This window comes from Peromyscus maniculatus, chromosome 21 (genome assembly GCF_049852395.1).
Source record: "Peromyscus maniculatus bairdii isolate BWxNUB_F1_BW_parent chromosome 21, HU_Pman_BW_mat_3.1, whole genome shotgun sequence".
Taxonomy (NCBI): Eukaryota; Metazoa; Chordata; class Mammalia; order Rodentia; family Cricetidae; genus Peromyscus; species Peromyscus maniculatus.
The window spans coordinates 58,573,586-58,600,970 of record NC_134872.1 but is presented as its reverse complement, the minus strand read 5'-3'; the positions used below and the strand labels follow the sequence as shown (position 1 = coordinate 58,600,970).

Genomic DNA, 27,385 nt, shown 5'->3' with positions numbered 1-27,385 from the left:
GGGAAGCGGGAGAGGAGGGAGGGGAAACTGTGGTTGGGATGTTAAATAAATAAATAAGAGCAAGCCAACCAGCAAGTAGGCTAATTGCCTGAGAAGACAGGAGCAGCAGAAAATGTGAAGCCTGCCTGGGACCCGACTAGGCCCTCTGCCATATGAGAGACAGTTGTGTAGCTGGTCTGTTTGAGGCACCCCTGGCATTGGGATCAGGATCCATCCCTGGTGCGTGAGCTGGCTTTCTGGAGCCCATTACCTATGGTCGGACACCTTGCTTACCCTTGAGGCAGGAGGAAGGAGCTTGGTCCTGCCTCAACTGAATGTACCAGGCTTTGCTGTCCCCCCATAGGAGAGCTTACCCTTTTGAAGGAAGGGATAAGGGGCTTTGGGGGGGAGCAGGATGAGGGATGAGATGGGGATATGTGGTTGGTATGTAAAATGAATTTAATTTTTTTTAAATAAATAAATTTTAGCTATCAAAGAAACACAAATTAAAACTTCTTTAAGATTTTATCTCAGCTGGATCAGAATGACTATCATCAAGACAGAAAATTAGGCCCTGGCTGGCGGGAAGACATCCAAACTGCCTCCCCTCGATGCCCCATGTAGTTCTGATCAGGCAGTGGCTAGCCAGCCTCAGGCCAGCCTCAGGCCAGCCTCAGGCCAGCTGGGGCTCTCAAGGCCCTGGCTGGCAGGAAGACATCCCTGGGCCTGCCTGGTGCTTTGTGATGCCAGGCAGGTGAGTCCTATCATGATGAGCAAACCTGTGGTGGAGAAATGGGAGAGAAAGAGAAGCTGAATAGTTCATGTGCTAAAGAGGCAGAATGCAAGAAATGAAGGTGGTGAGGAGGAGGCTGATGAGGGAGGTCTGCTTTGCCATCTGGGGCCATGGTGATGACCAGGCTTGGCTGTTGCCAAGGGCCATGTATGGGTCCTTGATTCTACCACAACCAGAATCTGTGTGGATGCCTATGACCTCCATGTTGCTTCCAAAGACCACAAGGATGCCCAGTATCTGAGCTGCCACTTGAGGCCATGTAGGTGTCCAAGGGCCACTGCTGGAGCCACACTGATCAGATTGGCCTGTACTGCTACCTGGGGCCATAGTGTCATCCATGACTGAGCTGCTGCCATGGACCATATCTGTGTCTGTGTCCCCACATCAGCCAGAGTCTGTGCCAATGTCTGTGGCCATGTTGCTACCAAAGGCCACATGGAAGCTTCGGGTCTGGCCATAACTTGTGGCCTTGTTGGTGTCCCAAGGCCATGCCACTGCCAGAGCCATGCTGGACTGTGTGACCTGTGCTGCCACTGGGGGCCCTGGTATGGTCCAGACCCAGGCTGCTGCCAAAGGCCAGGTCTGGGTCTGTGGCCCTACAGCAGCCAGGGTCTAAGTCAATGTCTGTGAATCCTGGTTCAACCAAAGCCTGTGTGGTTGCCCAGGGTCTTATCAGCCACCATGGACTATGTTGGTGCCCAAGGGCCATGCTGTAGCTGGGGATATACAAATATAAGTGACACATGCTGCCAGTGCCATGGTGAGGTCTAGGCCAGGGCTGCAACTGGAGACCATTTCTGGGTCTGTGGCCTTACTGCAGCTAGGGTCTGTGTTGATGTTCATGGCTCCTGTTGCCATTGATGGCCATGCTGATTCCAGGGATCTGGGCCTCCACCTGGGGCCATGTTTGTATCCAGGGTCCACACTGTCACTGGGGCCATGTTGATCTGGGTGCCTTCTGCTGCCACCTGGGGCCAGGGTGACATCCAGACCCAGACTGCTGCTGAGGACCATATCTGGGTCCATGGCTCTATGGCAGCCAGGGTCTAGGTGGACGTATGTGGCTCCTATTGCCACCAAGGGTCATGTAGATGCCCAGGGTCAAGTCAGCCACCTGAGTCCATGTTGGTGTCCAAGGATCATGATGCAGCCAGGATCACGCAGATCTGAGTGGCCTGTGCTGCTACCCAATGCCACAGTGATGTCTGGGCCAGAGTTGTAGCTGAGGGCCATGTCTGGGTCGATGGCCCTACTAAAGCCAGGGTCTGTGTTGATGTCTAAGAATCCTGTCAACATCGAAGGACATGTGGACACCTGAGGTCTGGGACCAAGGGCCACACTACCACTGGGGCCATGCCAATCTGAGAGGTGGCAATGGAGACATCCAGACCTGACCGCTGCCTAAGACCATGTCTAGGTCTGTGGTCCTACTGCAGCTGGGCTCTGTGATGAAGTCCAAGTCCTATATTACCAACAAAGGCTGCCCAGAAGCTGGGGGCTGGGGCTGCAACTTCTGGCCTTGGTGGTGTTCAGAGGCCATGCCTCCACCACAGCCATCCCAATCTGAGTAGCTAGTGATTCCACCCAGAGTCAGGGTGTCGTCCAGGCACAAGCTGTTGCCAAGGGCCATGTGAAGGTCTGTGGTCCAGCTGCAGCTAGGGTCTATGTTGATGTCTGTGGCCTGTGTCACCTCAGGAGGCCATAGGAACCATGTGTGATAAAATCAGAGGTTCATCCTCAGCCAGCCCCGCCCTTCATTGACCCAGTGAAAGCTGCCCCTGTCTCTCACTGGATAGTACGGTAAGAGAGATAATCTTAACCCTCATGGGAGATCTGACCCCTGATCTCAGAGATGGTGCCACCCTTCCCACAGGCAAGGAAGAATCGACCCTGGTGGCATGGGCTTAGGGAAGCTGGCTCTGTCCCCTTCACCTGAGGCAGGTGGCCCCAGTGGCCCAGAATGACCAGCTCAGCTACCACCCAGGCCCATAGCCAGGTCTTGGGTTGGCCCACCCTGGTATGTACCCCATCTGGGACCTGCTGGAGCTCGTGAAGGGACGGGTCCTGTGTAACAGTGCCGGCAGGATCTCCATGATTCAGGGCAGCTAGGGGATATCCCAGAGGAGTTCCAATGAGGATTCAATGATGATGGTGTGCCATAAACCAAGGGCCTTGAACCAGACCATGGTTCAGTTGCAATGAACATTTGCTAATGGAGCTGATTGGACAGGAGGAGGGTGTTCTGTGTGACATGCTGCTCCCAGGGCCACCAGGAAAAACGAAGAGGTGTTTGAAAGGAGGGAAAGAGGAGAAACAAAGTTTTGTTTGGTTTGTTTTGTTGACTTGTTTTTTTTTTTTTCTTGTTTCTTTGTTTGCTTGCTTTTTTGTTTGTTTTTGGTTGGTTGGTTTGCTTTTTATTTTATTTTATTTTATTTTATTTTATTTTATTTTGAGGAGGTGCTGCAGGGGTTAGCAGAGGATATGGCAGGACTGGAAGGTGAGCAGAATTGGGGTGCATGATATGAAGTTACTAAAAAATCAATAAAGAAATTGTGTTTAAAAAAAAGAAAGAGCCGGGCGGTGGTGGCGCACGCCTTTAATCCCAGCACTCGGGAGGCAGAGCCAGGTGGATCTCTGTGAGTTCGAGGCCAGCCTGGGCTACCAAGTGAGTTCCAGGAAAGGCGCAAAGCTACACAGAGAAACCCTGTCTCGAAAAACCAAAAAAAAAAAAAAAAAAAAAAAAAGAAAGAAAGAAAGAAAGAAGAAAGAAAGAAAGAAAGAAAGAAAGAAAGAAAGAAAGAAAGAAAGAAAGAAAGAAAGAAAGAAAGAAAGAAAATTACTGACAAATAAAACATCCTATTTTTGACAGACATGAAAAGAGGGAAGGAGGGAGGGAGGGAGGGAGGGAGGGAGGGAGGGAGGGAGAAAATAGCAACAAATGATGGTGATCATATGATGGGGAAAAAAAGTCCTTGTACACAACTGTCTGGAATGTAGACCCGTCCAGCCAATGAGGAAATCAGTGTAAAGGGTCCTCAAAAATTAGAATTACCATATGACCTAGCTATTCTAGAAATATACCTAATGGATATCATCACATTATAGCACAGAGAAAACTGCACATCTGTGTTTATTGCTGTGAGAATTAGTCTAGGCATCCATCAGGCTGATGAGTGAATAAAAAAAATGTAAAACATAAACACATTGAAATTTTATCCATACCCAAACATAACTTAAACCGCGACACCTGCGGGAAAATGGATGTAGCTAGAAGTCATGTTGTTAAGTGTAGTAAGTCAGACTCGGAAAGACAAACGCCACATTTCATCTCATAGGTGGAATACAGGTGTGTGTGTGAGACGGGGGGGAGAGGGAGAGAGAGAGAGGGAGAAAGGTAAGAAGGGTGCAGGGAGAGGGGAGAATAAGAACTTAAGGGAGATCAAACTGAGGGACAGCGAGGTGATAGAATATGTGTAACATGCAGGCTTTTGGGATGGTTTGTTGGGAAGAAGGAGAAGCAACAAGAGGGAATGATGGGCATGAAGAAGGTTCAAGTACAGCCCGTGTGTGTGAGAACACCATGATGAACGGTGTTACTCTGCATGCTAACTTTAGAAATTAAAATGAGGCAAAAGATGTGACTTCCAACATAACTTTGTATTACTTTTGTATCAAACAAATGTACATATGTATATTTTTCATTAATTTAAAACCAAAAATAATTACACAGAAACAAATTATATATGTTAGTGGGGAGTCATGTGATATTTTATAGACTTGTTTTTTTTATTTTATTAATTATTATTACTCTGTGAGGGGGGCACACATGCCACACTGTACATGTGGAGGGCAGAAGGACACCTGTGTGGAGTCCGTTCTCTCCTTTTATCTTTATGTGGGTTGCAGAGATGGAACCAGGGTCATCGGGCTTGTGTTGTTGGGTTGTAAGCACCTTTATCTCTGTGCCATCCTGCCAGCCTCAACCTGAGTTTTGACAGATCGAAATCTATTCAGTTCATCCAGTCCAACTGAGCATCTTCAAGTTCAGATGTGTGAGGTACCCCAAGAAATGGGACAACGATTGAGGGAAGTCTCAACTTTCCCAACCTGAGGTCTTGCTCTTGAGGAGGTCATGATACTTTTAATGACAGACTGAAAGAGAACAGAAATAGAACATAGAAAAGCCGACTGTGAAGAGCTGGACAGAGACCTGTGAGAGGAAGAAAGAATACTGGAAGAAACCAAATGCACAGAGTTCCCCCCCTCCCTTTTTTTAGAGAACATTTCACTGTGTTATCCAGGATGTCAACTTCCATTTTCCTGTTTTAGCCTCACAAGTGTTGGGATCATGAGCATGAGTCAGGACTCTCAACACTGGGTTTGTTTTGTTTGGCTTTTTACAGTACTGGGAATGAAACCCAGGACCATGTTCACGCTGGCAAGTGCCCTACAACAGAGCCGTATCTTTAGCTCTTTATTTCAGTATTATTATTATTATTATTTTGAGATAACTTTGCAAGGCTAGCCTAGGCAGTCCTTAAAGCTGTGATCCACTTTCTTTAGCCTTCCTAGTAACTGAGAGTGCACCACTAAGCCACTTAGCCCAGTTTGCAGTTTTTTGCTGCTGCTGGTGGTGGTGGTGGTGGTGGTGGTGGTGGTGGTGGTGGTGGTGGTGGTGGTGGTGGTGGTGGTGGTGGTGTTTCTGTTTATTGTTTTGTTTTGATTTGTTTTTTTTTTTTTTTTGAGACATAGTTTCTCTATGTAGCTCTTGCTGTCCTGGAACTTGCTCTGTAAACTAGTCTGGCCTCAGACTCAGAGATCGACCCACCTCTGCCTTCTGAGTGTTAGAACTAAAGATGTTTTGTACCGCCACACCCAGCTCCAGCTTATATTTTTAAATATGAAAAGAACAGACGTTCTTTCACTTTTAAGAACACAATTATAATTTCAATTTTTAAGATTTATTTTCTGTTTGTGTGTGTGTGTGTGTGTGTGTGTGTGTGTGTGTGTGTGTGTGTGTGTGTGTATGTTAGGGGAGGGTGCCCAAGAAGCCTGGAAGAAGGCATCAGATCTCCTGCAGTTAGTTCTAGGTTGTTGTGAGTCAACCAATGTGGGTGCCAGAAACTGAACTCAGGTCCTCTGGAAGAACAGGATGTGATCTTAACCACTGAGCCATCTTTTCAGCCCAGTAACTTCAGATAAACTATAAGCCTGATAAGCCAAGACATTTACTGCCCTCAAAAGTAAAGCTCTACACCAGCACCTTCAACCTGTCTGGCAGAGCCAACCTTTGGGCTTTTAGCATGCCTGGGCCGAGAGCTTCATGTAACCAATTGCTCCATTTCACTCACTGCACATTGTGTGAGGGAGGAGTGTGTGTGGGATGAGCATGTTGTGTGTAGCATTTCTGGGTATAAAGGACACACGCTGGTTGTTGCCACAAACCAAGGGAAATGTTTGTTTGGAGACCTCCCTTTTTCTTCTCTTCCCATGAGAGTTTTCGATGGACAAACTGATTAGCATAAGTCTTGAGTGGAATTGCAGTTGTGAACAATTTAGAGTGTGTGGTTTTATGTGACAGAAGACTGAATAAATTCCTGTTGATGGCAAAAAAAAAAAAGAGACTGGAGTAATAACTTGGTGATTAAGAGTGGATCTGGTGCCTCTGGCCTCCAAGGGCATTTTTACTCACATGGACATACAGAGAGAGAGAGAGAGAGAGAGAGAGAGAGAGAGAGAGAGAGAGAGAGAGAGAGAGAGAGAGAAATACATACACACTCGCATATACACACACACAGACATACTCATACATGCATACATACATAAACACAGATACATACATACAGTGTAAAGTAATGGGTGTGAAGTTCTAAAATAATAAAGCCTTGTTTTATTTTCTTTCTAAAGATAATTTAAATGAATTTTTTAATTAGCATATGTGGTCTTTTCTGAGGAAGTAAAGAATAGGTATAGAAAAGAAATATTCCTACTACTGCATGTCACTATTGTTATGATCACACAGAAAAATCAAAGCTCTTCAAACCCTAACCTGGTCTTTCCTTTCCATCAATGACATCATAATTTTTCAAACTCAAGCAGCTTAAAAAAATAAGAGACAATGAAAATATAAAATGGTTTAAAATTTTGGCTACTTGTGAGTTCATATTTCTAGCCCAATGTTTATTTTACTGTAAAGTGTTGAGGCTTTTGTGGATGATGAGTGACTTTAATTAATAATCTGCAATAATCCTGTAAAAATGTGATGGGCTCCAAATGGTCAGAGAGAGGAAAACATTCTGATCATCAAAAAACAAACAAGAAAAAGCAAGTGGGGCCTTACTCTGCATTCTGATAAGCTCGACAGCAATTCCTAGAAATACTTCAGATAGAATATTAAGCAATGTTTTATAATAAATTCAGAAGAGTAACTGTGATTACTAGAAAGTTACACAAATTTGCCAAGAGCAAGAACATTAAATTATGCTTATTTTTCCGTTGGATAGGGTTACCAGCTTGCTGTGGCAGGGTAATAGAGTAGATAAAATGTCTTAATTTCAGCAAAGCATTGAAAAGTGCTTTATACTGTTCTTAAGGAATAGAAAGAGAAATTTCAACAGGATGACAGGACTCTTCAGAGACTGTGTCCCTGGTAAAAAATTCCCCCAGAGACAAAGACAGCATTGAAAGTAAAATCCAGAAGACAATGTCGGGCACTTGAAGGTTCTGAGAAAACAGAGTTGGCAGTTCATGCTAAGCATAAATGAATGGAGATTTACATAATTATGTATATAGTAACAAATAGGAAGACTTTTGAATCCAAGTGAGCAAAGTCTCTTCATTTAGATTTACATTAATTTTGAGCCAGTGTTGTAGTTAATTCCTAACAAAGAACTGAGCTGCAAGCTGCACTAACAATCTTATTTCAAAGAGAGATGACAGATAAAAACATAGATTCATCACTGGCATCCTTAGTCATTTGGTTAAGCTTACCCTGAATTATGCAGAAAAGAGTTGATTAATTTTGTGTGTGTGTGTGTGTGTGTGTGTGTGTGTGTGTGTGTGTGTGTGTGTTTGCGTGCGCGCAGATGGATAATGACAATAAGAAGTCTACCTTCCTGCTGAAACAGAAAGCCTGTGAGAGCACAAATTATGTCTGAGTTTACAGATTCTGGTACAGCATCTCTAAACATTTAGGCAGGTATAATGCAGGGGAGTGTTGCAGGAATCTTAAAAGTTCTTATTAATAAAATCAAACCTGAGGCGAGTTATTGGGGGTCCATGCTGGTAGATCAGAGAGACAGATCAAACCACAGCTATCTCACCTCGCCGGATCCTCAGCTGGTCTTGTCTCCTCAGACTGGAGGCCTCTGAGTCCTCATCCGGAATGGGTCTCAGCTGAATTACTGCTCAAAAGCCTGAATGCTTAACCAGCCAAGATCTTAACCAGCCAAATGCTTAACCAGCCAAATGCTTCTAGTTTCTGGTCCTCACGCCTTATATATCTTTTTTGCTTTCTACCACCACTCCCTGGGATTAAAGGCTGGCTTTCTGGGATTAAAGGTGTGTGTCACCATGCTTGGCTATTTCCAATGTGGCCTTGAACTCACAGAGATCCAGAGGGATTTCTATCTCTGGAATGCTAGGATTAAAGGTGTGAGTGCCACCATTTTCTAGCCTTTGTATTTAGTGGCTGTCTGTTCTCTGACCCCAGATAAATTTATTAAGGTACACAATATTTTGGGGAACACAATACCACCACAGGGGAGATCAAATAATGATGGGAAAGCGCACAGAAGTTGGAAAGGAAGAGTATCCATGGACATGTGCATCCTTATTAATAACTAAATGGGCTATTATCAACATGAATTGTAGTTTTGCATTTGAGCATCCTAACACCCAAAGCCATGATACAAACATACTCAAAGATACCTGTCTTTGTCATCCTTTTTCAGAAGCAATATGGATTTCTTTTGAGATAAAATACTGGGAAGAATGTCCTATGGCATGCCTCCAGGAACCAGTATGATGTAAAATACTGAGAAACTCTCCAAGCGTTGTATGTTGGTTAAATGGTCATTATTCTTTTTCAAGGAAAGAACAGAAAACTCAAACATAGTTTAGAAAAAGTAATTACATTAAGGACCAGTATGGGTGTATTCTCAGGACACAGGTCAGTTGTATTCAGGTTCACCCCAGATTCTGTGATGTGGTAGCAAAGAGAGAGGAACTAAAGTGTCCTTAAGATAGTCCTTTTGAAATCAGAGTTTTGCTATTATCTGGGCAGTGGAAAATTTGAACTTGAGTTTCCTGGCAAGAATGAACAGCGGCGCTATTTCATGTTGGTAACTAAATGCCAGATCTTTTGCTTACATTAGAGCGTCACACATTGTCAGAGACTCACATCAAGGGACACCGGAATAGAGTGGGTGTATTTAAAGCTCAGTGATGAGGAAAGTACAAGGTCTGGACAGGGTTTCCTATGCAAAGTAGACAACAAGGAGCCTTGGTATGTTGAGTCAGAAGACTGCTGGAGAAGCCAGGGTAAAACCCTCCTAATGTATATGAAGAACTCTCTGGGGGAGATAGGAATGCATGTATTCTGTAGTTGTGAGCCTGAGGGACCAACAGTGACGGTTCTCTATGGAGTCGACTCCGGGAAGGAAGCAGTTTTAAGAGTAGAGCTATCTGCAACAGGCCTGAGTGAGCATAAAGTAGGTTCAGGACACTAGAAGGATTCAAAGAGAAAGAACAAATGTCTTCACGGATCCTTAAAAATAACCACTATGGGGAGTGCAAGGGAAGCTTCTGGTCACGTGGATTCACGGATCACTGAAGTCAGCATCAGTCCAAGCATGCCCAAGATGGTGTTTACACAGAGTCAAGCCTCTGCTCTGATAGAAGCCTCTTGGATTGCTTAGGGGTTCTCAGACCAAGTTCTAAATCATTTATATTTCCCAGAGCCTTCCTCAGAAACACAAATAAAGAAGCAAAAAGTGCTATTCCAAATCCTCTGATTGCCTTTTAATACTCCACATAATATGTAACGTCTCATGTTGAAACTTCACAGAGATTATAGTGCTCATTATATTAGGGTATTAATACATAGGCCACTAATACCTCATTGTGAAAAATACCCAAGTGTCATGCTAAGCTCGTGCTGCTTTGCAGTGAAAGGTGAGATGTGCTATGAAGAGACTTCAGGTGAAAACTGGGTATCTCTCATGAAAAATTATATAGCAAGGGCATTTATAAAGACAGAAAAACATAGGATATAAGAGTCAAACAATGAGCTTCTGCTTTGACTCATTAAACAGCTCAGCCTCCAGGCATATGAATGGTGGCCAGGAGGTCATATAAAGTCACCAACACCAGCATGCATACTTCAGTCATCATAATTTGTGATGCACATACAAACATTTTCCATACAATAGACTAAAGTTCCTAACTCATCATAGCAATACTTGAAATATTTTGGAACATCATAGGTGTGGTTAATCTTTTAAATAAGTAAATTCTAAGGTCTGTCTTCCTTAAATGTTTCTGTATGTCTATTTGCATGCTGTATTTTAATCCTATGACCCCATATCATGTCTCCCCTCCTCCAATGGTATCTCAGCAAAGCTGATACTCCACCAAAATGTTTCCAGAAGAGTGCCTTCTGGGTAGATCAGCAAAGCCTATCTGTACCTACTGAAGCTCCATGAAATGCCCATACCAAATATAAGCCCTGTGTCTTATTGTGTCTGCATTGCATCATTCACAGTTGTTTGTGAATGGCTAAAGGTGTGTGTGTGTGTGTGTGTGTGTGTGTGTGTGTGTGTGTGTGTGTGTGTGTGTGACAATAATGGATCCTGCTAAGCTTCCTCTGGCAAAGTGTCAGCTGAGCTTTTCTGGGTGCTTCATTTGCATGTCATTTTCATTCTAGCTAAGTGCAGCTGCTCTGAAAGTGCAGGCTTTGGAATCAGGACATCATTTGTTCAAACAAGAACCTATGTTTCCTAGTTCAATCTTTTTGCTAAATTAAATCTCAGGAATTGATTCTTAATTAACTAACAGAAAGAAAAAGTTGATGGCACTTTTCTTGGCTAAACAGAGCAGCCTTGAAACTGGTAATATTTACACTCTCCTAAGTACTCTTCTCGTCCCTAAATCATCAGCGCCTTCCAAAAGGAAGCTTGGCATAAGAAGTCTGGACAAGCATGAATTTTATCTGAAACAAAATAGAAATGCTTCAGATAAATTAAAAGCCAAGAGCTGTTATGGAATAATTTTGAAGGAATATGTTTATCTCGTGGTAGTTTTAAACTGATCATAAAGGTTACCTTGGCAAGTCGTTGATGGCTACCAAACAAGACCGTCTTCCAGTTCGAGGCCCTGTCTTCCTAGCCCTTCACCATAAGCATTTTAATTTTGTGTATGGGTGTATTGTGGATACACCAGCAGGCTAATGAAGTCTACAAGCCATTTATCAGAATGTTCTTAAATGCATAAAATACACATAATTACAAAAAAAATAAAATTATATTGAAATACAAGGATTGAAGTATCAAACATGCTTATGATACGGCAAGATATATCCTTTATTGTTAATGCATTAAAAATAGCCCCTAGCCAGAGTCTAATAAATACCATAATCTTGAAATAATAATAGAAAAAAATCACTCTTCAAGGTGGAGTAAGTGTGTGACTGTGTTCCATGCTTTCTTATCTTCACCATGAAATTTTAAATAATTGTAAACAACTAGCCCCTTTTCACTTTGCAGCTGAAATCACAAATGTTGCAGCCCATGCTACCTAAGCCTTCCTCTCCCTTATGGTCCTATGACCCTATGCTTTCCTGCCACTGCAGTTATTACTCATAGATTTAATTTCATGTTTACTTCTGATTACCATTTTGGACACCTCAATAAACCTAATATGGCAAAAAAAATGGTTAAGAGAATTTACCTTGTTTATAGTGATAACCATGTGGCTCTACCGACTAGTATATACTTAATATTTTCTGATTGGATAAAGATGGTAAAGAAAAAAAGGAAGGACTGAACTGATGAATGTATTTGACCATCCCTAGCCCTTGAGCAGCCAGAGCAATGGAGGTATTTTGCTTGTAGCCTTAAAATAGGTATTTCCATCAATGACAGAATGCTAACACGGAAACTACTAATCATTAGAAAAGAAGGTAGTTGCATTAGTCAGATTTCTTAATACTGTAACAGAACACCCAGCATAAAGGACTTTAAAGGGGAGCTTTGTTTTTCCCTAGGGTTTCAAAGTTTTCATTCCACCACAGTGAGGAAAATTATCCATCATAAGTCAGGAAACTCTCTAGGGAGCCAGGTAGCAAATATTTCAGTCTGGCATGTTGCAAGTCTTTCTCTGTCCTGTCAGCCAGCTCCCAAATAATGACATGGAGACTTCTTATTAATTACTACAGCTCAGCCTATAACTTGGGTTTGTTCTTAACTAGATCTTATAACTTAAATTAATCTATTTATATTAATCTACATTGTATCCCATGGAGTTCCTGCTCTTCCATCTTGCACCTCTTGTTCTCCTCTCCATGTCTCCTGGCTTCTCCCATGTGCCTAGATTCCTCTGTGCCACAAGTAATGGTGAGATTTAGTTCTGATTGGTTTTGATAGCTTGCATTTCAACTTCAGCTTTGAACAGACTTCCCTTTTTATTTGAGATCTGCTGTGGGAGCTCAGCTGCTATCCATACCCCTGCCTTGATCCTAGAAGTTCCAGATTCACAGAAACATCATTATAGTGACTGATAGAAAATACTTGCTCATTACTTCTGATCCCTGTCATTAAAATGTGAGCAGACAGATCTTCAAGTCCTTTCCTCTAGCTATTTGGCTGCAAAGAGCTGCAAAATGCATGGGTGGCAGAGAAAATCATCTTTTTTTTTCTTTTCCTGTTCTTCCCATCAATATAAAGAAATTAGAATCCACAAGCATTATCGGACTCTGGCAATGGGTGCCCAGCTTAGCGATAATAGCATGTGATGCCTGATAGTTTACATTGACAAATACAAAAGTGTGTTCCACTTCTTAGAAAGAAGAGTGATTGTAAGAGGCATTCCCAGATAGAAGAGCGAGACCCACTCTTCAATCTTTCTTAGGGTTCCTTTTAAGGAGAGAAGTTGAATGGGAAGTTCATGGATTCCTAAATGTCAACATTTAAATACAGCATCACACAACACACAACACAATACAACACAACACAACACACACACACACACACACACACACACACACACACACACAGCAACACATAAAACTTTGTCTTCATCAGTTGCAAAAGAGCCCCATTTACACTAAATATCCTACTGGACTGTGATATTTGAAATGCTCAGTAATTATTTAGCTCATTCCTGTTCAAGTGGATCTGGTGCTCTGTTTTGTGGTGATTCTACGTGATTCTCATCAAATTTCTCTTTTTCTGTTACTTTGCAGTTTTCTCCTTGTATTTGGTTGCTTGATTTTGTCAGTGTTTTCTACCATCCCTGAGCACACAAAATTGGCTTCAAGTTGCCTCTTAATTCTGGTAAGTAAATCATATATATTTATAAATTTATACATATATATGAATGTACATAAAGTTTCTATAATGTAACAACTCTGTATACTATTTATGCTATGTATTTTATCCTGTATTTTATCCAGAAAGACTGTTACTGCAAATCATAAAACTATCAAAGATCATTGAATGCAACTTGTAGTCAAACATGAGAAATCCTTGCAGGAACATTCTGGATGCTATTAGACAACAATATCATGTCTTGCAGGTACATCCTGAGAGGAAGGCAGTGTTTAAAGGCAGTTTTGGTTATGTTTGCCTCTGCTAATAAACAATTATAACAAAAATCAGCGTGCATGTGATTTCTCACTATTGCTGAAGGCTACAGGGTAGAAAGCACTTTCCAATGACTGAATTTAGCAATAGCTAAGTATAATTGGCTAAAAACTGTGAATGTGGCTCCTCATAGGAAAACAGAAGTCCCTTTATGCTTTTTTCAGCTAACAGACTGTATTATGAGTGTGCTGCTAATGCAGTTACCTGGTGAGAAACTGCCGATTTCTCTGTTTCCATTATGCTGTCGGTCTTCAACCACACAGAATTATCCAATTCTCTTTAAAATGGAAAAAGACCCCAAGATATTTTAGTCTGAGTTATTCTGAGCCTTTTAAGCTCTTGTAGTTTCTATTACAATGAACCCATAGCACTTCATGCTCCAATCACATCTGATTGAAAGTTTGGTTCATTTACATCCATTTCAACCTGGCTCACATAGTCCAAAATTATTAGACTTGACATTCTCAGAACTGTGTGAATGAGCTGGAACAACTCAATTCTGTGAAGCATGGTGCAGCAGAGGAAGGAGGGGAGATGGGTTAAGATGGTTTCTGTGAACTAACAGAGATTGGTTGTATATAAGAATCATTGGATAGGCTATGATTCTGTGTCATAGAGACGGAAAAGGAAGATTTCAGCTCATGTGATTGATATGAGAGGAGACAGACGCTTTCCTGCCTCTGCTTTCATATGACTAACTTGTGCTTGATGTTGGTAAGCTAGCACCAAGTCTTTATATTAGGGAGGAATCACTTTTGAATTGAGAATGAATCTACTCCAATTTGTCTCCATACACATTGTGCTCAGTGGTATATTGCTAATGTTATGACTTCCATTTCCAAAACCCAAGGGAGAGAACAGCTAAAAGAAAAGCACTCCAGGGGTTTGTTCCATTGCACAGTTTACATTTGAAGAGCAAGTAGGCTTTTAGCTTAGCCCACCCCTCTGCTTATTATAAATGATTCTGAAGTCTAAGGTCTAGGGTTCAGCTGATTTTAGGTCCATCCAGAACAAGAAATTTTAGACTGAAAATGTAAATCTGACTTTCAGACTTTGGAATAATTTTTTTTTAAAAAAAGCATTGATCAACTCCATGAACAATTATATATTTAGAATTATCAGCCACCAGGAATCCCATAAAAAGGCTAAATTCATAACCAAGACAAGAATCCAAAACTGATGGGTTATATTCACTTATATTCAGGGATTTTGAGAATATAACCCATCAGTTTTGGATTCTCAGTAAATAAGATTTGAGGAAATTGGCAAAATAAGAAGCACCAATACTGTGACAACCTACATTGACAACAGCTATATCAGCATTATTTTACATGACTACTTTTAAGAATCTGGAGTCTATTAAATGCTTGCAAATTCTAAGAGAAGTTTAAGACAGTTAGCTGTAATTAATTTCAATTCCAGCCTTTAGCACAATGAGTGCTACATATCTACTAAGCCCAGCTCATTGTATGCAGCTATTCCTGTGTTCTAGAAGTAACCTTCGCTTTGTGTATGGGAGCCAGGTTGGGCAAAAATAATCTTATCCAAATATCAAGGTTCTGGTTATGATTGTCAGTTGCTGCTTCTAATCATAGATGAAGAGGGAGAAAGTAGCCACTGTTTTTGTTACATCTCCTTCCTACGCTAGTGCTATCTACCAAGCTGAGGTGACTTCTGGGGAACTTAGAGGTCCTTTTCCCTGGGTTTAGAGCATATTCCTTATGAATATAATTGTGACATCAGCAGCTAGGATAAGCGGATACAGAGCCATGAAGGACCAGAGCTTTGTATATCATCAAAGTTACATTGCTATAAGTTCAGATTAACCATACATTAACCAACGTGTTCCTATGTCAACCACAAAAATGGTAGCTATAGAATTGAGAAAACGCAAAGGGAGTTTAAACATTTCACCACCAAATAAAAATTATGGAAACACTAAAGAAAAAAATGATATAGGAAATGAGAGACCCTGAAAATGCTTTGAATATAAAACTAAGAATGATGTGGGAAAGATAGATGTTCACTAGTCACTAATTTCTTTAACTATAAATGAGTCAAAATTACTAGGGAAAATACAGGGTTTTGCAGAAAATATTTTTAAAAGTACTGACTACAAGAGACTCCTTTAGGTCAAAGACACAAATATTTCAATAATAAAAGGATCAAAAAGTTACACCATGCAAATAATAACTCAAAGAGAAAGGAAGTAGATACACTAAATGGAATAGACGAAATAAACTTCAAAGCAAAATAGGGCTATAAGAAACAGATATGTTTTTTAAGAAATGATTATATAAAGGTTCAAGATTCCATTATAAAAATACAAATTTTCATCATGTAAAGGGCTCAACACAGCAAAGAAAGAAGTGTAAGATATAAAACCATGTACCTAATAAGTGCCTACAAAAATACATCAAGCAAAAGCTGGTAACAGCCGGGCGGTGGTGGCGCACGCCTTTAATCCCAGCACTCCGGAGGCAGAGTCAGGCGGATCTCTGTGAGTTCGAGGCCAGCCTGGGCTACCAAGTGAGTCCCAGGAAAGGCGCAAAGCTACACAGAGAAACCCTGTCTTGAAAAAAAAAATAGAAAAAAAAAAAAGCTGGTAACATTGGAGAGACAGATAAGCTGGGAGTAGGAACATATAAACATCCCACTCTTAGTAACTAGTAAGAAGAGAAGGAAGCCTGAGATCCAGCAACAACACACCAACTAGAACCAACAGGCATACACAGAACATCTACCCAAGAACAAGGATATACATTTTTCTCAAGTGCATATGAGACATTTTTCATGACAGGCACATGTTACCTTACCAATTAAATGTCAGTAGATTTTAAAAGATGTTTGTATTAGGGGAAAAAGAGAGTATCTTCGCTTTCCATGATGGAATGAGTTTTAAAACCAGGACAGACGGCAACACCAAAATGTTCACAGATCTGTGGGAAATAAGCAATACACTCATAGGCGACTAGTGGAATAAAGAAGTCATAGAGAGGAACGAAACAAAAGACAACTTACAAAAACTCGTAGGAAGGACACAGTGAAAGCAGGCTTAAGAATCAGCCTTAATCCCTTGTTCTCCCTCTCTGTTCTTGATCCAGCTGGGATCTCACGCTCTCTTTCCCTTGACCCTCACCCTTCATTGCTCCCACTCATGTCCAGGTTGTTCATGTAGATCTCAGCCATTTTTCCATCATTGGGCGATCCTCGTGTCTTTCTTGGGGTCCTGTTTTCCAGGTAGCTTCACTGGTGATGTGAGTAGCAGCAGTCCAGTCATCCTTGTTGCACATCTAGTATCCTCCTATGAGTGAGTACATACCATATTTGACATGAGAAAAGGAAGAAACAAAGTGCTAAAGAGGCCACAGAAATCCACAAAAATACCCCCACAAAAGACTGCTGGCAATGGTTGAGAGACAGCCGGAACTGACCTACTCTGGTGATGGGATGGCCAAACACCCTAATAGTTGTGCCAGAAACCCCATCCAAGGACGGAGGAATCTGGATGCAGACAGCCACGGCTAGGCCCCAGGTGGAGTGCCGGGAGTCTAATTAGCAAGAAAGAGGAGGGTTTATATGACCGAGAATTGTTGAAACCAAGGTTGGATAAAGCACAGGGACAAATAGCCAAAAGAATGGAAACACATGAACTATGAACCAAAGGCTGAGGGGCCCCCAACTGGATCAGGCCCTCTGAATAGGTGAGACAGTTGATTGGCTTGATTTGTTTGGGAGGCATCTAGGCAGTGGTACCAGGTCCTGTGCTCATTGCATGAGTTAGCTGTTTGAAACCTGGGATTTATGCAGGGACGCTTGGCTCAATCTGGGAGGAGGGGACTGGACCTGCCTGGACTGAGTCTACCAGGTTGATCTCAGTCCTCGGGGGAGACCCTGCTCTGGAGGAGGTGGGAATAAGGGGTGGGCTGGGGGGAAGGGGAGGGGGGCAGGAAGGGGGAGAACAAAGGAATCTGTGGCTGTTATGTAGAACTGAATAGTATTGTAAAATAAAATAAAATAAAATAAAATAAAATAAAATAAAATAAAATAAAATAAAATAAAATAAAATAAAATAAAATAAAATAAAGAAACAGCCTTAAGTGGAGCATATGTACCACACTCCTTCCTCCCAAGACTCAGGGAATCATAGAAGGAGTGAAAAGGTAAAGAGCCTGTGCTGGTGGAGGTCTAGAAGGAAATAGTATCTTTGGACACAGCAGGGTTGCTGCAATGCGAATTCACAGTGGTCCTGACAACAGGCACAAAAGCTGTCCAAGCAGCATGGAGATGGGAGTTGGGCATGAAATCCCACCCCTAGCCACAGAGCTTTGGACAACTGTCAGCTACTGGGAAAAGAAGAGATGGTTTGCTCTATGAGTTTAGGCCCTGGTAAGTTGGAAGACAATACATCCAAGAATATTTAGGCAGCACAATTTGGTCTTGGTGGGTTAAAACGGGGACAGGAAATGGGTGGTGGATGTGGAGAGATTTAGGGTTGGTTGAATATGATCAAAACATATTGCACCATAATCTCCAAGAATTAAATTCTTTCCAGTTCTGGGGGATTTATTTTAAGGAAATAATATAAAACATATACAAAATATAAAATATAGACAAACACATAGACTGCATTTATTTAACCTAAAATTACCTTTTTTCTCTTTTTTGAGATTATAATGTAATCACATTTCTCCCTTCTCTTTCCTCCCTCCAAACCTTCCTACATACTCATTGCAACTCCCCTTCAAATTATTACTGCATTGATATATATTAATAAATATAACCTGTTCAATCCCTATAATACTATTTGTATATATGCTTTCAAGGCTGACCATTTGGTACCTGACAAAGACTTTGTGTGCACTTCCCTGGAGAAGACCACCTCTCCTGCTCTCAGCTTTCCTTCGTTGCCTATAATAGGGTTGGGGCCTTATGGACTTTTCATTGTCCAGTTCAGCATGTCCATTGGTGTCATCCCTTTTAAGCTCACATTTGGGTAGTCATGTTGGTGAGACTTTATGGGTGTCCCTTCTGATATTTCTAGAAGACACAATATCACAGCAAACCCCTTGATCTTTTTACAATCTTTCTACTTCCTCTTCTGCATGTTCTGGGAGCCTTAAGTGTAAGAGTGTTTTGTAGATGTCTCCATTGGGACTGGACTCTACAACTCTGCATTTTGATTGGCTGTATCTTTCTGTAGTGGTCTCCATATGCTGAGAAGAGGTTTCCTTGATGAAGGGTGAGGACCACAGTTCTCTGTGGGTATAAGGACAAATGTTTATAGACTGCAGTTAGTGATTACACTGGTTAGATAAATTAGTGGTTGTAGAGTCATTATTTTAAAAGAAGGAAATATATCTGGGAGCACATTTACAAACAACAAAGATCTCATATCAATAACCCAATTTTACAATTTATAAAAGAAGGGAAAAAAAAAAACTAAACCCAAACTGTGCAAAAGATAAGAACACATAATTGAAATGGAGAGTAGAAAAACAACAAGCAAACAAACAAAAAACCAAAAGTCAGTTATTTGAAAAGATCAACAAATTTAAGAAACCCTGTTTAATAGGGTCTTAATATTTACCCAAGGCTGGCCTTGAGCTTGCTAGGTAGACAAGGCTATCCTTAAACTTTCAATCATCTTGCTTCTTGAGTGATGGGATTACAGACTTGAGACACTGTGCCTGGCATTATTAATGTATACTTTAGCAAAATAAAAAGGCAGAGACATTTTAATGGAATTTAAAATTCAAAGAAATGGTTGAGATACATATATAATATATAATATGTATTATATAATAATATGTATATGTTAGAATATACATTATAAATTATATATATATATATATATACTATAATCATATAACACTTATGAACATTAGGTAAATTGACACCTTAGAGGCAAACCCAGCACATAAAAAATTCATGGAAAGTGATGACTCTCATAATCAGTGGCTCTTTCATATATAAGGAAGGTGAGCTGTGGAACTATTTTAAAATGCTACATTTTAGAAAAGATTATAATTTTAAAATGGAAAATAAGTATGTTTAGATATTTCTTATCACATCCCACTGTTAATTATTTCAGGTTTATATGCAAACACATTCATCTAACTAAAAATGGCTCAGTGATACACATCCAGCATGTACTCCGTGTTATTGTAGCTTTTAGGTCACTATATCAGATGATACACTCAAGCTTTGAGAACTCTTCTCCCAATATCTGCTATCTGTTCGAAACTGGACTGACATAGATGGATAGATAGATAGATAGATAGATAGATAGATAGATAGATAGATAGATAGATAGGTAGGTAGATATAGATATATAGATATATTATAGCTTATATATATTTATATATATATATCAGTCCAGTCCATTATATATATATATAATGACTGTATGCATAAAACCTACACAGCTTCAAACCACACAAAATCCCAGCACTGAAAAGGGCAAGTGGATGTGAAGTCCCACTCCTAACCAAGTAATTGATGCTTGTTGTAAATGAGAAAAGCATTTACTGGGTATATCAACCACATCCCAGGGCAAGCCCCATGTCCAGGAGTAGTTAGCGAATACAAATGTTTTTTGTGTAAGCCTTTTGGTTTATGTTGGTAATTTTGTCTTATTGTTCTTTTTAGAATTTGTTTATGATGTTTTGCTTACTTGGTTGTTTTATTGGTTGTTGTTGATCTTTTTTTCTTGAAAACGGATTTTTTTTTCAGGGTTCCCCTCCCCCACATTCTTCCCCATCCTACCCACCAAAATCCATAGTCTTTTGCTCTCTCTCACTAGAAAAACATATAGAGACAGAGACATGCACATTTACACACACAGAAATACCATAAAAACATGAAACAAGAAACCATAATATATAAGCAAAAGATTTGTAAGGTAAATATATAAATATGAAATGCCCAAAGAATTATGAGACCAAATAACCCCCCAAAATAACATTGAGTTCATTTTGTATTAGCCATCTACTGCTGGGCATGGAGCCTGCTCGTAAGTGTAGTTTGTATACTTGATGAGAAAATCCTTTCTCTTTTATGAGCAGTTATAAAATTCTGAGTTCCAGGATGGGGAATTGTGTCCATTTTCCCTTTCAGAACTGGGAACTCATCTGGCTTAGACCAAGGAAGGAGCTGTGCTTGCTGCTATACCGTCTTGAGCTCATACGTGCATCTGGTCCTGCCGTTAGAAGACTTTCTTTCCTTAGTGTCCTCCATTCCCTCTGACCCTTGTGATCTTCCCACGTCTTTTTCTATGGACTTCCTTAAGCCCCAAGGGGATGGATTTGATGGAGACATCCCATTTAGGCCTGAGTGTTCCAAGGTCCCTCAGCCTCTGCACATTGTCCAGCTGTGAGTCTCTGTATTTGTTACCATCTACTGCAGGAGGAAGCTTCTCTGATGATGACTAAGCAAGACACTGATCTGAGCATAGCATAATGTCACTAGGAGTCGCCTTATTACTACATTCTCTTAGCATAGCAATAATATTTGGTTTTCTCTTAGGTCCATTGTGTGTCTAGTCTCAGGTTCTAGACCATCCAAATAGTGTTGGGCATGGATTCCATCTCATGGAGTGGCCCTCAAATCTAGTCAGATCATGGATGGTTATTTCCACAAATTTTCCACTGCTACACTAGAGCAACTTGCGGGCAGGTGACCATTGTACATCAAAGGTTTTGCAACTCAGTAGGTGTTTACTTTTTTCATCTGGTAACATACAGAGTGTAGTTTGTTTTCATTTGTTTGTTTGTTTTAGTCTTTGGAGACTTGCTACCCAACTCCCAAATAAGTACATGGAGACTTATTCTTACTTATGAATGCCTGGCCTTAGCTTGGCTTGTTTCTAGCCAGCTTTCTAACTTAAGTTATCCCATTTCTCTTTAACTACATCTTGCCTCTAGGCTTTTTACCTTTCTTTATTCCATATCTCTTTTTCTTTCTTTCTTTCTTTCTTTCTTTCTTTCTTTCTTTCTTTCTTTCTTTCTTTCTTTCTTTCTTTCTTTCTTATTCTGTGGCTGGCTGTGTGGCTGACTGGCTGGCTGGCCCCTGGTGTCCTCCTCTCCTTCTCCCTTTCTCTCTAGTTACTCTCTTACCTAGATTTCTCCTATTTGTTCTCTCTGGCTGCCATCCCTGTCTACTTTTTCTCCTGCCTAGCTATTGGCCATTAAGCTCTTTATTAGACCAATCAGGTGTTTTAGGCAGGCAAAGTAACACAGCTTTACAGAGTTAAACAAATGCAACATAAAAGAGTGCAATACATCTTTGAGTCATTAAACAAATACTCCACAGAATGAATGTATGTAACACATTTTAAACTTATATCCCACAGCAACAGAGAACCTTCCAGTATCATGAACACTAGTTAGTAGGGGTGAAAGCTCCATGTAGGCATCAGTTCAACTTCCTCATGTTTAGTGAGTTGTGTAAATGTTGTCTTATGAGCAGTTTGTAGAGAAAAACCAATACTTTAGCAATAACCTGGGTTGTTTGAGGATTTCCATAGGGCCTGTTTTGCCAAGAACTCAATTACATGTAACCTATTCCTGGCATTGGAAGTTTCATTTAGTGGCAAGAAATGTCTTATTAGAGCCGGGCGGTGGTGGCGCACGCCTTTAATCCCAGCACTTGGGAGGCAGAGGCAGGTGGATCTCTGTGAGTTCGAGGCCAGCCTGGGCTACCAAGTGAGTTCCAGGAGAGGCGCAAAGCTACACAGAGAAACCCTGTCTTGAAAAACCAAAAAAAAAAAAAGAAAAGAAATGTCTAACTGGGACTTTGCTTCCCCCGTTATTTGCAAATTACATTTAGATTTTCGTCATGTATGTTTTCTTTCATATATTTTAAGAGGTTTCTACTATAGTAGGTTTCCATGCAACTCCTCAGATAGCCCTTGGTTTTAACTGTCCCTCTCTGTGTTTCCACCTTACTGCATTTCTCTCCCTCCTAATTGGATTCTCTGGTTCCAGTCCCCACCCCCAATATATCCATAACTATCTTTTCTATTTCCCCCTTTTAAGTATATCCGTCTCTCCCTCTAGTCCCTTACTTTGTAACTAACCTCTGTGGATTTATGAATTTTAGTCTGCTTATCCAAACACTCAACAGCCAGCCTCCACATATAAGTGAATACATACTATTTGTCTTTTAGGGTCTGAGTTATCTCACTCAGGAGGATGTTTTTTAGCTCCATCCACTTACCTGCAAATATTCATTTTTTTAAGAACTGAGTAATATTCCTCTGGGCAAATGTATCACATTTTCTTTGTCCATTTATCTGTTGACAGACATTTAGGCTGTTTCTAATTTCTGGCTATTATGAATAAATCAACAATAAACATGGTTGAGCAATTGTCTCTGTAGTATGATGCAGAATCCTTTGGGTATATGTCCAAGCTGGTATAGCTGGATCTTGATGTAGATTTAGGCCTAGCTTCAAAGGAACCACCACACTGATTTCTATAGTGGCTCCACAACTTTACACTCTCTCCCATAGTGGATGAGTGTTCCCCTTACTCCACATCCTCTGTGTGGAGTTGTCATTTGTTTTATTGATCATGGCTATTATGAGAGGTGTAAAATGGAATCTCAAAGTAGTTTTAATTTGCATTTCTCTGATGGCTAAGGATGTTGAAGGTTTCTTTCAGTGTTTCTCAGCAATTTGTGTTTCATCTTTTAAGAACTCTCTGTTCAGATCTGTACTTTTAATTGAGTTATTTGTTTTCTTGATGTCAATTTTTTTTAATTCATTATAAATTTTAGTTCTTAACCCTCTATTGAATGTGTAGTTGGTAAAGCCCCTAATGTAACTTCTGCTTTGTCTGAATGATGGTGTCCTTTGCCATACAGAAAAATTTCAATTTCATGAGATCCCACTTATTAATTTTTTTAGTGCCTGTTTTATCTGTGTTCTATTCAGAAAGTCTTTTCTTGTAACAATGAGTCCAAAAACTATTCTCCAATTTCTTCTATCAGATTCACTGTATCTGCCTTCATGTTGAGGTCCTTAATCTATTTGGAGTTGAGTTTTGTGCAGGGTGGTAAATATAGGTCTATGTGTATCCTTCTATATGCAGTCATACAGTTTAACCAGTACCATTTCTTAAATATTCTGTATTATTCCAGTGTGCATTTCTTTTTATCAAGAATTGGGTGTCTATAGATGTATGGACTTATGTCTGGATCTTCAGTTATCAAAGTGTCTGTTTTTATGCTAAACCCACACTGTTTTAATTTTTGTATTACTATAGCTCTGTACTACAATTTGAGATCGGGGATGCTGATACTGCCAGCATTTCTCTTATTATTCAGGATTATTTTCACTACACTGGTGTGTGTGTGTGTGTGTGTGTGTGTGTGTGTGTGTGTGTGTGTGTGTGTTTCTATATGAAGAGGAAAATTGTCCTTCCAATTTCCTTTGAAAAATGCGTTGGGATTTTGGGTGAGGGTTATTTGAATCTGTACATCGCTTTTGGTAGGATGGATATTTTTAGTATATAAATCCTACCATTCCATGAGAATGGGAGATCTTTCCATCTTCTGATAGATATTTTCTTCAGTTTCCTTTTTCAGTGTCTTAATTTTTTATTATACACGCATTTCACTTGCTTAATTAGAGTAAGCAGAAATTATTTTTGAGGCCATTATGAAAAGTTTTTTTCCTGATTTCTTTTCCAATCCATTTGTCATTTGCACATAGGAAAGCTACTGATTTTTGTGTTAATTTTGTATCCTCCTATTTGCTGAAAGTGTTTACCAGATGGAGAACTTTCCTTGTACATTTTTTAGGGTCACTGTTGTATACAATCGTATCATCTGAAAAGAAAGATGCTTTGACTTCTTTCCTGTTTGTATCTGCTGGTCTTATTGCTCTAGCTAAGATTTCAAGTACTATATTTAATAGATATGGACAGAGTTGACAACTTTTTCTTGTTCCTGATTTTAGTGGAAATGCTTTGAGTTTCCCTTCATTTAAGTTGACGTTGGCTGTGGGTTTGCTATAAGCTACCTTTGTTATGTTGAGGAATGTCCCTTTCATCCCTAGTCTCTCCATGAGTTTTATCATAAAAGGTTATAAAATTTTGTCAAAGGCTTTTTCTGCATCTAATTAAGATGATCATTGTGGAGTTTTTTTCTTTCAGTCTGTTTATGTGATGAACTACATTTATCAATTTATGTATTTTGAACCATCCCTGCATCTCTGGGATGAAACCTACTTAATCATGGTAGATGATCTTTTTGATGTGTTTTTGTATTCAGTTTGCAATTTATTTATTGAAATTTCTTGCAAATGTATTCATAAGGGATTGATATGTGGTTCTCTTTGTTGGATTGGGTCTTTGTGTGATTTAGGTACCACGGAATAATTGTGGCCTAGTAAAACAAACTGGGCAATGTTCCTTCTGTTTCTATTTTGCAGACTAATTTGTGGAATACTGACATTAATTCTTCTTTGAAGGTCTGGTAAGGATTCTGTGCTGAATCCATCTGGCCCAGGGTTTTATATGGTTGGGAGACTTAATAACTGCTTTTATTTTGCTAGAGGTTATAGGTCTATTTAAATTGCTTACCTGATCTTGATTTTACTTTTTTATTTTGGTTTGGTTTGGTTTTGATTTTACTTTAATAGATGATGTATATTAAGAAATGTATCCATTTCTTTTAGGTTTTCCAATTTTTGGAACATGGGTTTTTAAAGTATGTCCTTATGATCCTCTGGATTTTTCTTAATGTCTTTTGTTATTTCCTCTCTAATTTTATTAATTTGGATATTCTCTCTCTGTCTCCTTCTTAACTTAGGCTCATAAATTTTACTAATTTTCCCAAAGAACCACCTCTTATCTCATGGAATTTTTGTATTGTTTTTGTTGTTCTTTGTATTGTTTTTGTTGTTTGTTTGTTTCTGTTTTATTGATTTCAGCCCTGAGTTTGATTATTTCTTGATGTGTATTACTTGCCTCTTAGAACCAGGTTCATTGTGTCTCATAGGTTTGGGTATGTTGTGTTTTCATTTTTATTGAATTCTAAAAAGTTTTTAATTTCTTTCTTAATTTCTGTCTTGACTCATCTTTTATTCAGTAGTAAGCGGTTCAGTTTCCATGAGTTTGTAAGTTTTCTACTGTTTCTGTTGTTGTTGATATCCAGGTTTAATCCACAGTGATCAGATAGGATGCAGGTGTTATTTTAGTTTTCTTTTATCTGTTGAAACTTACTTTGTGTCCAAATATGTGGTCACTTCTGGAGAAAATCTCATGAAGTGCTGAGAAGATATATTCTTTTGTGTTTGGATGAAACATTCTGTAAATGTCTGCTAAGCTTATTTGATTTGTGACATCATTTACCTCAAGCATTTCTCTGGGTTATTTTGTTTGTTTGTTTGTTTCTTTTTTGTCTATAAGACCTGTCTGTTGGAGAGAGTAGAGTATTTAAGTCTCCTACTTTCACTGTGTTAGCGTCTATGTGTGGCTTAGCTGTAGTAGTATTTCTTTCATGAATTTGGGTGCTCTTGTGTTTGATGCATAAATGTATAGAATTGTAATATCCTCTTGGTAGATGTTTCCTTTGATGAGTATGTAGTGTCCTTCCCTATCTCTTCTGATTAGTTTTGGTTTAAAATTAATTTTGAGGGGAAGAGAACTTATCTTTTAAAGCTGGGGGGAAAAAAAGACCTCCAGAGACCATAGAGGAGGAGAAAGTACAGAATTTCACATCAGATCTGTCAACATTGTCAAAATTTTCACACCTTCTTGGAGACCAAATTGAGACCCAGCTAAAACCTATCTCTTTGCCAGGGATTTCTAGCATCAAAGATGTTCAGGATTTATTCCACAAGGCTAGTCAAGATGCAGAGGGGATGCTGACCTACCAGGAAATCTGGAATTCCCTAGGTTCTGCCATGCCAAGACCAGAGAGCTTGAGAACCTTTGACTCCAATGGAGATGGAAGATAATCCTTCCAAGAGCTAAGAGTAGCTTTAGGTATCTAGTATCATCAGGCATATTTTGAAATAGATGTGTATACTGGACTACCTAAAATCTACTTACCTTTAAACAAAACAAAAACCGACTTACCCATCAGTCCTCCAGCCCTTCACACTACTGTAGCACACACATTACCACCTTTTAACTTGTTTGAAAACTCTATCAAAAATATAGTTACTTTTTTTTTAAATTTACTTATAATATTACATTTGGAAATCTATGATTCCCTCAAGCCAGTAAGATCTTATAACTTAAAAGTTGCCAGGAGAAAAATAATAAAGCCCTCTATCTCTTTCCTGTTTTTATGGGGAAGAGAATTTATCTTTTAAAGCTGGAAAAAATAAATAAATCATAAATAAATAAATAAATAAATAAATAAATAAATAAAATTAATTTTGTCAGATACTAAAATGACTATAGCAGCTTACTTCCTTCTTGGGTCCATTTGCCGGAATATCTTTTTCTATCCTTTTGCTCTGAGGTGATATTTATCCTTGATATTAACATGTGTTTCTTGGCTGCAGGAAAAGGATGGATTTTGTTTTTTAATCCAATCTGTTAGTCTGTATCTTTTTATTAGGGAATTGAGGCCATTAATGTTGAGAGTTATCAATAAGCCATGTTTGTTAATTCCCATTATTTTGTTATTATGGTGTTGTTAGTTTTTGGTTATGGTTTGTTTTTGTTTTTGTTTTGTTTTGTTTTGTTTTTCTGAAATGAGGTTGCTGGGTTCTGGTGGAGACTTATTGTCCTTG

At 39.7% G+C, this 27,385-nt stretch overlaps 1 protein-coding gene across 4 annotated transcripts in view; it reads left to right on the top strand.

The window, feature by feature from the left end:
• The window catches only part of Kcnq5 (potassium voltage-gated channel subfamily Q member 5), a 551,758-nt gene that overhangs the window by 346,932 nt on the left and 177,441 nt on the right, over positions 1–27,385 (top strand). For all 4 annotated transcript variants that reach the window (XM_076557921.1, XM_076557918.1, XM_076557919.1 and 1 more), the window contains exon 2: positions 13,233–13,323. In XM_076557921.1, coding sequence (XP_076414036.1) covers positions 13,233–13,323 — 91 coding nt within the window. The remainder of the gene's footprint in view (positions 1–13,232; positions 13,324–27,385) is intronic.